Source organism: Enoplosus armatus, chromosome 9 (genome assembly GCF_043641665.1).
Source record: "Enoplosus armatus isolate fEnoArm2 chromosome 9, fEnoArm2.hap1, whole genome shotgun sequence".
NCBI classification, from domain to species: domain Eukaryota; kingdom Metazoa; phylum Chordata; class Actinopteri; order Centrarchiformes; family Enoplosidae; genus Enoplosus; species Enoplosus armatus.
In genome coordinates, this window is record NC_092188.1 from 6,835,565 (window position 1) to 6,849,988 (window position 14,424).

Here is a 14,424-nt window from a genome sequence, read left to right on the forward strand (position 1 = left end):
CTCACTTTCAGATTGCATTGCTTCAGTGCTTTGACAAGTGAGAGAATGGTAGCTGAAGGAATAACTTGTCAGGAATTGTTCACTTAAAATTGTCACATTTTCAGCTTTTCTGCCGTCTTCTGTTATTTCCTCTAGGGTCTGTCTCTCCTGACTGTCCTTTGTCTCTGTGCGCTCTTGGATGAAGTAGAGGGTCTTTGTCTATTATGGCCATGCAAGTCTACACAAGATGGTCTTTTTAGTTAATTAAGGCCATCTGGGTCGCTTTGTTCAGTTTCACTCCCTGCCACTAATGAGAAAAACTGAGGAAGGACACTTGTCACTGCTAGCTTGCAGAGAATACTGACAAACATACTCGGTGGAATAGAAACATAAGAGCTTTTTTGACTTTTCTGAGTTTGGCGACAGAGCTGGGGAGATGATGGAATGAGCTCTCATTTCTTATCATCAGGTATCAGCATACTTCTTCCTGCCTGCCACTTACTTCCTGCACATCCTCTGCTTCCTGATTCCTCCTCTTTATCTGTCATGCTTCTTTCCTTTGTAGCAGTCCAAAGGAGGAGAAATTTTATAGTGCGACATCCACCCAAAATGATTACCGTCTGGAATATTTTTTTGCTGGAGTAAGGCAGTGTCAGTATCAATTTTATCTTTGCCGCAGCACCAGTGAGGAAAGTGAATGTGCGCATAATGATGAAAAGTGCTTCTCCTCTCTTCTCCCAAATTTTTCTTTGTTAACCCCTTTTTACTTTTCTTCTATCTTACTGATTCGTCATCCAGTTTTCCTCATATTTACTCCTCTTTTCTTTTTTCTACTTCTACATCTCCCTTCCTTCCACTTTATCTTCCCTTTCCCCAACGTTGTCCTCCTACTCCATCTTTGCTCACCCCCTGTCCCCTAGCCTTGAAGCTTGAGCAAGAAGCCCAGTTTGGCAACACCTTCCCCCCAACATGGGTGAAGGAGGGTGACAGCCTCACCCTGCAATGCACCTTCACCTCAGCTCTGCTGCCCTTCCAGCAAGATGTCGGCTGGTTCAGAGATGGTATGTGCTGTTAAAGATGAGTTATATGAGCCAGATGTTTGACAATTTAGATGTGTGCTATAAGTTTGTCAGTTCATTTTTTTCATTTTCTAGGCGTCCAGCTGTATCAGTCAAGCACTGTGGACATTAAGACAGTCGACAACAAGGCTTCAATCACTTTAAAGGCTGCACACAAGGAGCATGAAGGTGTTTACACTGCCCGACTGAGGACCTGGGATGAAATCCAGGAACACAGTGCTTTTGTGTATGTCAAAGGTGAGGATCAACATGAAAGGGGTTTTAAAGTGCACTTTACTACTGCGCCTATCTTTGGTCCTTTACTAATCATGTAGCATTTTTAAAAGGTGTAATATTAGATTGTTTCTCAAACATATGGTTGTTTATAACTAAATGTATTCAATGCGTTTTACAATGAAATGTTTAAGATGTAAAGTTCAATCTTGAACCTTGGAAATAGTAGTTTGGCAAAACAATCTTAACTCAAGATAACACATACTAGTTTTTTTTTTCAGGGCTTTCAACCATCTCACAGTCTTCATCAACAGATGGAGTTTGCTCAGTTGTCATGGAGACCGAAGTTCCAAAGATCACATGATGACAACTGAGCAAACTCCTTTCAGAGATGAGGACTGTGAGATGGTTGAAAGCCCTGGAAAAGGCTACTAAGTGGACCTTGTGTTGAGAGAGTTTCGTCAATGTTGAAGTAAAAAGTTAAACTTTTAGGAAAACATGCTTATCCGCTTTCTTGCCGAGAGTTAGATGGGAAGATCGATAACGCTGTCATGTCTGTACACTAAATATGAAGCTGCTGCCAGTTAGCTTAGCTTAGCACAAAGACTGGAAACAGGGGGAAACAGCTAGGCTGGGGCTGTCCAAAGGTAACACAATGTGCCTACCAGCACCTCTAAAGCTCACTAATTAACATAATTATAACATGATATCTCGTTTGTTTAATCTGTCCAAAAACTGTTTCTGGAGTCTTTTCATCACCGTGAGACATTCAGCAGAGACTCCAGGAAGTCTCAGCCCCGTATTTGCCAAAATGTCTCTATTCCTTTTAGGATGTTCTTTATGAGGTATTCGTCTGCTCTTGGGCTCTATGGCAGGCGTGTAAAAAGCTGTCACACCAGATAACATCAGAAGCCGCTCAAATACTGAATAGTGTCTCTAAACAGCCTGCAAGTGATATGCTTCATTCTGAAATGATCCATTTAGTGTTTGAAAAACTTGACAAATGCTTAGGAGTGACCTTGATAGCCTTGCATACAAAAATAGTGTTTTTGAGGATGGAATCATCATTTGTTGTCCCAAGCTGGATAAATGGTGTTTTGACTGAAACCTTCACTCAAAACACAATTTGTATTCACCAGATTTTGGTTCTACTTTCATTTCCTGTCAGCAAACTAGCCTGATTCATACGGGGAAATTGCACCATCAATCAAGCTGTTCTGCAGTAGAGGGCTTGTTAACTTTGTTCAGTGAAACTATATATTCTTCACAGACTCCTATTTTCCCTCATACATTGTTTGCAGCATGCAAATAAACCAGAGAACAACTCCCACTTGACTCATCAAACATTTGAAATGTGTCTGAGCAGCTCTGCAAGGAGACTTGGCATGTGTGTGTGTGTGTGGTTCAATATAATACTAGTGCTTACTCATGCATGTATTGCACCTTAACTGCCACAGTCACAAGGTAATGTGCACTGAATCATTCATGAACTTGGAATGCACATACGCCAAAAATTAACATGTGCGAGTCCAAACACACACATGTACCCAAACACGTTAATGCAAAATGAATCTTCCTGCACAGCTCCCTTCAAATCTTGGCTCAGGTCTCTCTCTCTTGATCTTTGCCAGAGCTGGAGGTACTAATTAGTGAATCAGCGAACTTTCCTGCATGTGGGTTTTTCTCCTTCATTCAGCCGTCATATTTGCATTACAAATCGGCGGTACAGGAGAGCAAAAACAAACGAGAGAGGTAGAAAAGGGAGGATGGAAGGGTGACGATGCAAATTTAAAACAGGAAAGAGATGTGCTTGATCCGATCGCTTCAGTCCGCTTAGCATAATATCCTCGTTCCTTTTTCTGCATTCTCTCTGTCTCATCACATCCACTGGTTGTGATTGTATAGTATGTGTGTTAATCTGTTACTTCCTCCAGACTTAGCCATCACTTTCCACTCTCTGGCCCAAATAATATGTGGATGTCATGTCCTCTTGTTTTTCTATTTCAGTTTCTCACTACTTTTTTCTCTGGCACTGCTTTTCACCCACGATCAATTTCAGACTCATATCCATCTCCTATCTATCTAATTCCTCATCTTACTTATTTTACAACCAAAGTATTTCTTTCATTGCTCAATTTATCTCTCCTCTAACCGTCTTTCTCCTCTTCATGTGGCAGATGCCTCAGCTTCAGTGCCGGGTGGCCCCGCCTCCCCTCTGGCCGTCCAGGTATCTGACGTCAACAAGGACTACGTCTTCCTTACCTGGCAGCCACCTAGTGCTGATGGAGCCTCACCTGTGGAGGGTTATTACGTGGAAAGGTAAGGATTGGCCTGAATCACCGCCCACATTTCCAAATTTTTCAGTGAGTTTCAGATATTTCATTCAATTCAAAGTTAGGGGAATGAAATTGAAAATTCACTCTTGAGCTTGGAAACAGTTGTAAACAATTTCACCTCAAGGTCCATTTAGGAGCTGTTATGGAACATTTTATTGTATCATCCAACCTTGCTCAGCAGTTTGCCCAGTTGTCAAGGAATTGTAGATGTTAAAATTACCATTTTTCTGAGACTTCCCTTCCTCACTTTTCTGGTCTGATTATTGAGCTAATTGAAGATAAAATTACGAACATCCTATTTTATCCACTTAGGATTTCATACGCGACACAGACTTTCAATAATAGAAAACACATTTTAACCAATGACAGCTTCTGTAACGTCTGGAAAATTAATTGATAGGAGTTTTGCTAAGCAGAAAAACTGAAAATAGAAATAGTTATTTAAAAAAGGCAGTGGAAAAATCGAAAATCTAATAATCATAATTAGCAATTAACAACTAGTTTCATGATCAATTTATCTGCTGATTATTTTCTCCATTAACCAACTAATCGTTTTATGTATAAAATGTCAGAAAATAGTGAAAAATGTCCATGCTGACTGTAGTGGGAAAATACAACACATCCCTTCCACACCCTGAGGAGTTTATTTTAGGTTTGCTGTGGTGCCCTTTGACCCCAGCAAAGGACCATAGCCTTCTCTACGTGTTCTCAGTGGTGTATTTTCAGCAGTCCATAATTATCATTTATTGTGGCCTTGGTCCCTACAAGGTGATGACTGTCAAAGAGAGTGACGTATGTCTTACTAGTGTTCACATTCTTTGCTGTACATGCTGTATAAAAGCAGACCACTCTGAGATGCAGTTAGGTCAGCCGGGCAGGAGCAATTGAGTTGCTGTCGGGGCCGTCCGTCTGCAGACGTGAATAAACCACAAGAACTGCTCCCTTGTTGCCAGTCTTCTGTTTTTCGTAAAATTCCCACGACTCTGACATCAAACAAATTTTTACTTTTGTCCTATCAGTTGGCCAGAAACCCAAAGATATTTATATTGCTCTCACATTAGACAAAGAACAGCTGCAAATCCTCCCAAGTGAGAAGCTGGAACCAGAGTTTTTGGTATTTTTGCTTGTAAAAAATATCAAAATAGGTACTGATTAATTGTCTCGATCAACAAATGTATTTTGTTTAGTGTTTATTTAGTGTATTTGTATTTTAATTTATTTAGAAATTGCATTTGTGCTTCAGTAAAGTAATATTTAGAGGTGAATTAGGTAAAATGAGAGTATTGATGAAAAGATTTTGGACTGCATTTGGTTTTCCATATTCAGCACAAAGATTAGATCTCCTACTCACATTGATTTAATCTCCATAAAAAGGATTATTTTAGATTGTATTCACAGCGATTTCCTGTATTGCAAGTCAACAATAGGCCTACAGAAAGTCTGTACTGAACCTTGTCTTGCTCTGTGTGCTGCTGGTGAGGAAATTGGATTGGGGCACATAAAGATGGCGGTGGTGGCGTACAGCAGTGGTGTTACATCCATTTGGCAGAGTTCACATGAGATGGATGATATACATGGTAATTATCAGCCCTCAACACTATGTTAACAGCAGAGTCAAAGACTCCCACCAGAGAACAGGTGCTGCACTTATAACCAGCACCAATCAATCAGGATCATCCTGTACATGTGTGTACGTATGTGTATATTTGTGTGTCTGTGAGTGTGTGTGTGTGTGTGTGTGTGTGTGTGTGTGTGTGTGTGTGTGTGTGTGTGTGTGGAGAGAAAGAAAGCATGTTCATTTGTACATAAGTGCATGTGTATTTTCATGTGTGTGTGTTTTTGTTAATTGTATCCAAGTATATGTTGTATATTTGTGTATGTGTTATTATTTTCTCGCATTCCTTCTTTATTCAGTTTTGAAGAAATAACTCCTGAATGTTACTGGGTGAGGAAAGGAAAATGTAAGATACCTCCCAGTTCCCTAGCAACCTCCTTATGGTTTGAAAACGGCACTCTTTTCTGTCTTTGTTTTGTTTGCAAGTGGCAACAGTTTGTTATAGATGTTGTATAATCTGAGCTCTACTTTAAAAATCAATTTTTACCATGTTTGGAGCCCCATTATTTCCACATGATGGTCTCTGGTCACAATTATAGGTCTTGGTGGGGTATTTACTAACTTAGATGTGTTGTTCTGCAGGGTAAAATGCTTTACAATTGTTTTCATGTCACCCCCTGCAGATTACACATGAAGTGGTTCAAACATTATGCATTTTTCTTTGTTTTTTCCAGATATGACGTCAGTCAGGGTGAGTGGGAGCGCTGCAATGTGCATATTCAGAAAATGTGCCACTACCCAGTGTTTGGCCTGAAGGAAGGAACTCTGTACCAGTTCAGGGTTCGTGCTGTTAACCGGGCTGGAGCAGGACGCCCCTCCAAGGCTACCGAGCCCGTCCTCACTGCAGATCCCCTGGAACACACCAGGACCATGGGTAACACATAACACACTGTGACAGTCGAATTTCTACTTGTGAAATGTCACATCACTACAGATAGAGAAACACAAATTAGTGACAAACGTAAAGAAACACCAGCGGTATCTTATCTTTACCTATAATAATACATTATAATGTATTTGCTGATTATATTTTATATTATCAATCTGAATCTACAAGGTAACTAGTAACTGTTATCAGATAAATGTAGTGGAGTGGAAGTACAAAGTAACAGAAAATGGAAATACTCATTCGTGGAATAAAAAAGAAGATATGAAGAAGATTTCCATCTTGAATCTAAATGAACCAAGCTACAGGTCAGTTGTTGGGCCACCATGAGCCACTAGAACAGCTTCAATGCTCCTTGGCATTGATTCTGCAAGTCTCCAAAACTCCACCAGAGAGATGAGCACTTCCATAATGTTTTGATGATGGTGGTAGAGAGACTGTGAAGGTCATAGCACATGATTCACATCATTGCCCTGTGTGGAGTGTGCATTCATTATGTTTCTCCCCTCATTTATTCAGGTTTTTTCCTTTCATTTGTTTGTAGCTGCTACTACAAAGAGCATCCACAATGTGTTGGCAACTCATTCCTTCTGTTAATTCACCTCATCTGTCTCAGTCGCTGTGTTGCACCTGCAAAGATATCAGCACGAGCAGGGGAAACAGATGTAGGCGTATCGATGTGGATCTCATTTTATAAAGCCGGAAGGTTCTGCAGTCGTTACTGCAACAGTTTCTTGATGGCATGGAGTGGAACACTTTGTATCTTAAAAGATTACTTGTTAAATACAGTGGAGGAATGAAAACGATCGAATGCAATGTAACGTAGATCATTGAGTGTGTATGCGACTGTGAGTGTGTGTGTGTGTGTGTGTGCGTGTGTGTTAGAGGGAGGACAGATGGGCTCTGGTCAGATGCTGAGGATCATTAAACACAGATGAAGGACAGACAGAAGGTTGACTTGCCTCCAGCCTGCTCTCCATCGTTCCACGTCGCTCTCTCTCACCTCTGTGTCTGTGTCTCTGGCTCTCTTACCAGTGGCTGCTCCTCTAACATTAACACTAATAGTGTTATCATGGGCTCTCATATAACTTCATTACCCTGATATGACTTCCTTCTTTATTCCCTCTGGCCCCAACCTATCTGTCTCTGCCCCCCCCCCCCCCCCAAACCTCCCTTCTCAGTGGTCAAAGTGGACGGAGGAAGGATGATCACCATTACAAAAGATGAACTTGAAGGTGAGAATGTCGTATTTTTATGTCACAGTGTATAATTTAGTCATAAAAACAATGCCATATGAACCTATTCCACGCCTGATATCAAACAGAATCTATGTTTTACTGGCACACAGGATGCCGCCTCCTCGCCTGTGGACTGCCCCGGGCTTGTAGCTTAATGCATCTTCATATTATATTGAACAATGAGCTGCAGTAATTGCATGGCTGAGGCAATGAGCATTTGTTCCATTTACAGAAGTGAAAGGAATGAACAGTCCCTGGCGGTATTCTGGTAAATGCACATAATGGCCTGAGGTCATGTCAATGCCTGTGAAGAGGGCTGATAACCTTGGCAATGTAACTCACAGACAGAGAGAGATAAAGGGAGAAGAGGAGGGAAATAATTGTAGCAAAGACAGTGCATTCACACTTCCTTTGTACTATTCTTTAACGGAGGTCTAGAGCAGAAGGTGTGTATGCATGTGTGTTTGTGTGCAGCTTATTTCCAAGTTATCAAATGACAAAGAGACACATTCAAGTAAACTGAGTGAGATTATTCTTCCATCAAACTGATGTTGCGTAACTTCACACACACACATACACACACATTTTAAATGCTATATTTGAACTGACTTACATTACAAGTAGAAATGATTACATAATATTTACAGAGATTATGTTATAGAAGTTTTACTTGTTGCCAGGTGTTTAAAGGCTGATCGTAGTGAAGTCACCAGGAAAACATACACCAGTAGTGTCCAAACACACACACAAACAGTGTGGTCTGTAAGTATAACAACAGTGACACATTTTGTCATTATTCAAGCTCTGTACTCTTTAAGTACAGAGCTTGAAATTGAATTGAATTAAACAATAATTATGAGGTGAAAGTTCCAACGTTCAACTTTAATTTGAGGTGTTTACATGAACATCAGGAGAACAGTGAAGGTGACCCTTTTTGTAAATAGTCCCCCAATCAAGGGAAATGTGTGTAAATAACATATTCAGAGAACCAACATGTGCAGGACAAATTCAAATCAGCTTAAATAATGTCACTATATTTCATGTTTGGTTGCAAATTGTTTGAAACCTATGACTCATAAACATCAGGAGACACTTGTCATCTTCCTTGCTTTATGCTGTGCTTGTTTATTAGATCAACATTCAACAAGTAAATATGCTTATCTGCTTTCATGCCACAAGTTACACGAGAAGACCAATTCCACTTTTATGTTAGTCTTTAGGCGACAATTAGCCTAGCTTAGCAAAAAGTTAAGCAATTTCACTTTTTGGCCCTGAATATCTCGTTTTGGTTTCTTTAAAATAAAATAAAATGTGGATGTGAACACATCAGACACCCTTAGAATCCAACATTACACTTAAACCTCATAGTCATGGTTTAATTTCAAGTCCAGTGTGCTGGAGTGCAGAGCAAAAAAATGTTTCACTACTTACAGACCGCACTGTACACACACACACGCACACACACACACACACACACAGGCATGCTGCTCCTACCAGATCAGCATCTCTCATTTCACTGCGCTCTCTTTGGACTGGAGTTCCTCTCTGATCCATCACTGCAGCTCTGCAACTCTTCAGGGAATACAAACAGAGAGACAAGACTTACAGAGAGACAGGCCGAAACCGACGACTTTTGACAAGATCTGAACACTTTCATCGTCCTTGAGTCGCTTGGAGTGTCATTGAAAGTGTGCTGACTCAAGCTATTTGACTATATGTTATCCGGTATACTTGTGTTTTATGAAGGGAGGTGAAATTGGGGGCAGCCAGGTAAATTTCACAAACTGTGTGTTTGACTCAAATTCACCAGACAAAGCATGACATTTCCTGATGCAAATATTTTAACAAAAAGAGAATTTTAAAAAAGCAGCATCTCAGCCATCACTTCATTCTCACTGACTTTGTTCTAACGTTTTTTCTTCTTCCTCCTCTGCCTCCTCCTCTCTTTGCTCTGCAGGTCAGGTCAAAGCTCCTTTCCCTCCCACAAATGTCCACGCCTGCGAGCTGAGCGACACCCACGTGGTGCTGAGCTGGACCGAGCCTGAACCAAGAGGCAGGGAGCCGCTCACTTTCTACGTGGAGCGGGTGAGTTCACACACACACACACACACACACACAAATGTTCATATTACAACAACTCCGGGGATCTTGGTTGACTACAGTTATCCCCTTGCCCCTCACCTAAACCTAGCTTCTTTCCTCCTAAAGGAACATTCTCAAGTTTTCAGCAAATCAGCTGCAAATCATGTTACTGCTGACCATTTTCCAACACATACTGTAAGTTAGATTTCTGACCTCCGAAGCAGACTTCAGATTTAGGTCATGTCATCAACTTGCAGAGACTTTGAATTGACTTGAAATAGGTATTTTTTGGTGAAAGTTGTTGTATTGTTTAATTGTAATAAGGTTCTGGACAAAATGGAAGGTTTTGAAAGCTGGTGCATTCAAGGAAGCTCCGACATCTGAAATTCACAGTTGGCTGCTGTCTTCGAGTGATAAAAGTATAAAAATGTGGTAAAAAAGGTTTTCTGTCAAATCTCAGATGCTGGTCTTTTCTTGTGTACATCAACAAGTAAAGTTTCAGGCTCTCTTTACCAAATTGTGCAGCAATATGTCTGTGAAGGTTCATCTCAGTCATCAAGACGATGGCAATGTCTGGAGAAAGAGGAATTGAAATCACTGGTCTGGAGTGTTGATTGAAGACTTTTTGATGTGTATCCAAAAAGCTTCTTCAGTGTCTTTTCAAAACTCCATTGCAGTGATTTGGACTCGAGATGATTTCTCTATTAACAATTGGTCAGATGGTTTTGTGTTTTGATAAAAGCATCGTGTGTAGTTCCCCGCAACTTTATGAAACATTTTAGCATGTGGAGAATAAACCAGAGCTAAAAGGAGAGACTTTACATTAATGTTTGCCCTTAGTAGCCTCTTAAGGAAGTGATGAGCAGGAACATGTCCTCACTGTGGAGGATTTTGGTCTTCATTAGTATAGAAAACACTTGTACACAAGTATAAATATAATCAAACACAAACCACCGTTGTAATTAGTAATACCTACACATCCACTGAACACAAGGGTCAATGTTCTTGCATCATCAGCTCCTCCGGTCGCTTGTTGGGTTTGAGCAGTCCGACGCTGGAACGTGAGCCAAATGAACAGCAGGCTCCTGACCACAGCACTAATCAAAGGGACAGGAGGAGGAAAACAAAACACACACACATACACACACTTCTACCACTGTGGTGTCAGCCTAAGTGGGAATTTGTGCACTCATTAAAAGCAAACAAACCTTGATGTTGCTCTTTCGTGCCATGTGCTCCGGCATTGGGGGTTTGGTTTTCCTGCTTGCATACTTGAAAGAGTTTTTTACTTTCTAACTAGTGATTTAAAACTACCATCTGAGATCTGAGGGTTTAAGATTAGTCAGAAGTGAGATGTAGTTTTGACTTGTGAAGCAGTGTTTCAGTGTGGTAACTGACCTGTTCCTTACAACAATAAAGGGCCTCAGCTCTCCAATATCAAGCCAGACACCCAACAGCTTCTAGCTCTAATAATCAGAAAACTGCCACAGGAAATAGATTTTTATTGGACTTCTGTAAGTTACCAGGGTAATAAAACTGTCAAATCTGTCAAAGGCATCTGAAATTACTAAAGCCTGCTGCTTCACTTCCGCTTATATAATGAAAGGAACATTCAAATATCCCTTTCGCCCTTGAGCAAGCACTTCATAATCACTGATGTCTTTGACATTCCCCGTTCTATTGTTAGGTTTTCCCCCTCAAACAGGGAGTAACAGAAGGAAATAATGGTAACTCAGAGGAGAAGAACAGAAAAGTAAACGCAGACTATAACATGGAGAAGGTTCGAACCATACAGCATCATTAACTTTGACAAAGATGAAGAAGAGCTGTCAAGATGAGTCGCTGGTTGTCCACAACTTACCTGCATGTCCATATGTCTTTTTGCCTATATGGCTATATATAAGTCTCTCTGCCTATCATACCAAACTGCCAGTCTTTATTCCTCTTTGCCCTTGTCTGTACGTTAAATGCCTTTTCTCCGAAACTAGATGATCGCCAGTTAACTCAGAGTGAGTGATTGTGCAAAATTGGAATGAATTATGGGACTTAAAGAGTATTTGGCAGTCTTGGCAGTCCTTCAGTCTTGTGCAGTTGAATCCTCAAGCATATTTGAAGGATACTGAATAATGAACATGTCCTTGAGATAAATACTGCTTTTGAAATTATCTTTGTGATTTTCACAATTCTGTGTTTGCATCAGTCTCTGGCAGGGAAGAGCAGCTGGGAGCTGGCCAATCTGGACATGGTGGTAAACTCTCCCAGGTTCCCAGTGTTTGACCTGGTCAAGGGCAAGCAGTACTGCTTCAGAGTGCGCTCCATCAACAAGTACGGTGTCAGTGACCCCTCTGAGCCGAGCGAACTGATCTCCTTGGGAAAGCCACAAGGTGAGAAAATGTGCTACGTGCCGTCAGTGGTGGATTCAGGCTGTTTGAGGGGCGGGGCGAAAAAAATAAAAAGGGCACCAGCTGTATGCGATGCAGTTTTGCAGCATTGTTTCCACTGAGTCCACCAGTATGTACTGTGCCCATTTATTTCTCTGCCTGTTGTAAAGGCCAATTGGATTTTGTAGTTCTTCTTCTTTTACCTCTGTACTGTACCTAGAGTAGTTGTGTACACATAGTTTTGTAATGCGAAAGATGATCATAACTTCAACTTGATTTTCTGGGGATTTGATTACATCCTATAAGAACATTTCTCTGCTTGTGTTGCTGCATTCTGCGTTAGGATCACAATTTGCACAATTATGCCTCAAGTTTAGAAAGAATAGGGATTTTTTATGAATGAGCTGATGGTATGTTTTATGTATGTTCCATAGCCTGTCACTGAATTGAGACTTATTTTGAGTATGAAACCTTAAAATTGTAACCATCTACAATATTGATGCTAAACGCCCTGAGCAGCAGCAGTACTCGCATTTAAGTGAAAGAAGCAATACAACAATGTAAAAACAATATTCCTATATTAACATTTTTACTGAAGCACAAGTACAGAAATCAGTGCAATGTAAAAGTGTCAAAAGTAAAAGTACTTATGAAACAGCATGGCCCCTGTTACATTATTATCAATTAGATTATAATTATTAATTTGATAACATGTAAGCAGCATTTTAATGTCGTAGCTGTTTAGGTGGAGCTAATTTTAACTACTTTATACACTGATGGGTTGTTTCATCTGTAACAATGCTTCATATTTTGTTTGTGGATGTGGATGTGGACTGTAGTTGTCAGATAAATGGGGTGGTAGGGTGGTAAGAGTAATATTTATCTCTCAAATGTAGTGGAATATACATATAAAGTAGCACAACATGGAAATGCTCAACTTCAGTACAAGTACCCCATAGTTATACTTAAGTATAGTACTTTCCATCACTGTTCAGCAGATCAGCTTCAGAATGACATGCTGTAATGTGGTTACATTTCTCTGGATGAAACTTGCTCATATTTTAAAGCTCTGTATCAATTTTCCAAAATCAAAGGAAGAGTTGATTGAATTCTCTCTCGTAGTTAACGTCCTATTGATGATTTAAGCTAAAGTCGTACCTGATGGCTTTTCATCTGATCCCCACCAGCTGCACCAGCTCCACCTCACTCTGTCATGGCCGTCAGAGACACAGACACCTCGGTGCTGCTCCAGTGGCAGGAGCCCAAAGAAAAAGACGACATCCTGGGCTACTACCTGTACTACAGTGAGACTGGCAAACAAGACTGGAAGACTGTCAACAACAAGCCTGTTACCAAACCCAGGTAATGGGGGCAGATATTAAAATATGTTTCTGGGTGGCTGCAGGTACAATAGTTGGTGTCTTTCCAATGAATGTCTAATTAGAAAATAAACAATAGTTTCAGCTGAATAAAATTCCCACATAATATTTCTATTAATACAGCCAAGTAATTACATTGACACTTTATCTCTCCTCCTCAGATTTACAGTCCATGGCCTCAAAAGGGGAGGGGAATATGTGTTCAGGGTGAAGTCTGTGAGCCGAGCAGGAAACAGCAACTACTCGAATGAGTCTCAGCCCATCCTCGTCAGATCAGCCATTTGTAAGTGCACGTGCCAACCAGGTCCCAAAATATTTTCTTTCAGGACACAACTCAAGTATCAAGGACTTTCTAGACTTTTCCTGATGCTTTCACTAACTGAGCATCTCATGGCTCTTCTCGTAGAGGTTTATTTTAAAGCTCATAGTATTAAAAGTAGTATTTAAATGTCAGTGTATTTTTGTTTAAAAATATATATATATATATTTGTTATTCTTACAGCTATCCAACACTAACACAGTAAAGAATACAGATAAATAAATGTTGTACTCTACATCAGAGAAATGTTCTGTGTAAGTGTAGGTTAGATTTAAACCAAAACACATCATTTCTTGGCCTGTGAGATAATAATAGTTATAAAGTTTAGAATGTTAAAGTTTATTCACAAGAACTTTTCAAACAGACTTATTTGTGTTTGTAGTCTCTCCCTCTCTGAGAATGCATGTGTATTCCTCAAAGTTGAAAAATGTGTAAGAGTTAGAAAATACTTTTAGCATTCAGATTACGGAAACCTTTGTCATACAGTTGTCTTCCACATGTTTGCAGCTTTTCAGGTGGCACAAAAGCATTTTTTGAAAGCGTTTTACTCAAGTCGCACAAGGAGGAAAAGTATTTGTGGGCTAGAACGGCTTATAATGTTGTAGCATAACACTGTCTAATGCCACTGGGGTCATACTCAACTGAGCTTGTGCTGCTTCCACATGTCATTCTCCATACGTTTTGTTATGTAGCCTTCACCAGATGACTCTCTCTCACTCTCTCTGACCGTATATAAAATGAATGGTGTGGTTGTGGTTGGTATTGAGCTGTGTGGAGATGTGCCTGTAGAAGCGCTACTGACCCTTCTTACTTCCTGTGTTGCAGCCTCTGATAATGTGCTCTCTGCAGCCTGCAGTACAGTACAATGATGACTCATTTTGCTTGCCACTCACTGCCGGAATATATTCTCACACCTA

General features: G+C 40.4%; 1 protein-coding gene across 1 annotated transcript in view; it reads left to right on the forward strand.

Moving 5' to 3' along the window:
• myom3 (myomesin 3) overlaps positions 1-14,424 on the forward strand; it is a 50,829-nt gene that overhangs the window by 17,875 nt on the left and 18,530 nt on the right. Inside the window, exons 8-16 of the mRNA XM_070911577.1 lie at positions 900-1,040; positions 1,134-1,295; positions 3,449-3,590; positions 5,897-6,096; positions 7,290-7,343; positions 9,304-9,431; positions 11,629-11,812; positions 12,997-13,171; positions 13,350-13,471. Of these exons, the coding sequence (XP_070767678.1) occupies positions 900-1,040; positions 1,134-1,295; positions 3,449-3,590; positions 5,897-6,096; positions 7,290-7,343; positions 9,304-9,431; positions 11,629-11,812; positions 12,997-13,171; positions 13,350-13,471 (1,308 nt within the window). The remainder of the gene's footprint in view (positions 1-899; positions 1,041-1,133; positions 1,296-3,448; positions 3,591-5,896; positions 6,097-7,289; positions 7,344-9,303; positions 9,432-11,628; positions 11,813-12,996; positions 13,172-13,349; positions 13,472-14,424) is intronic.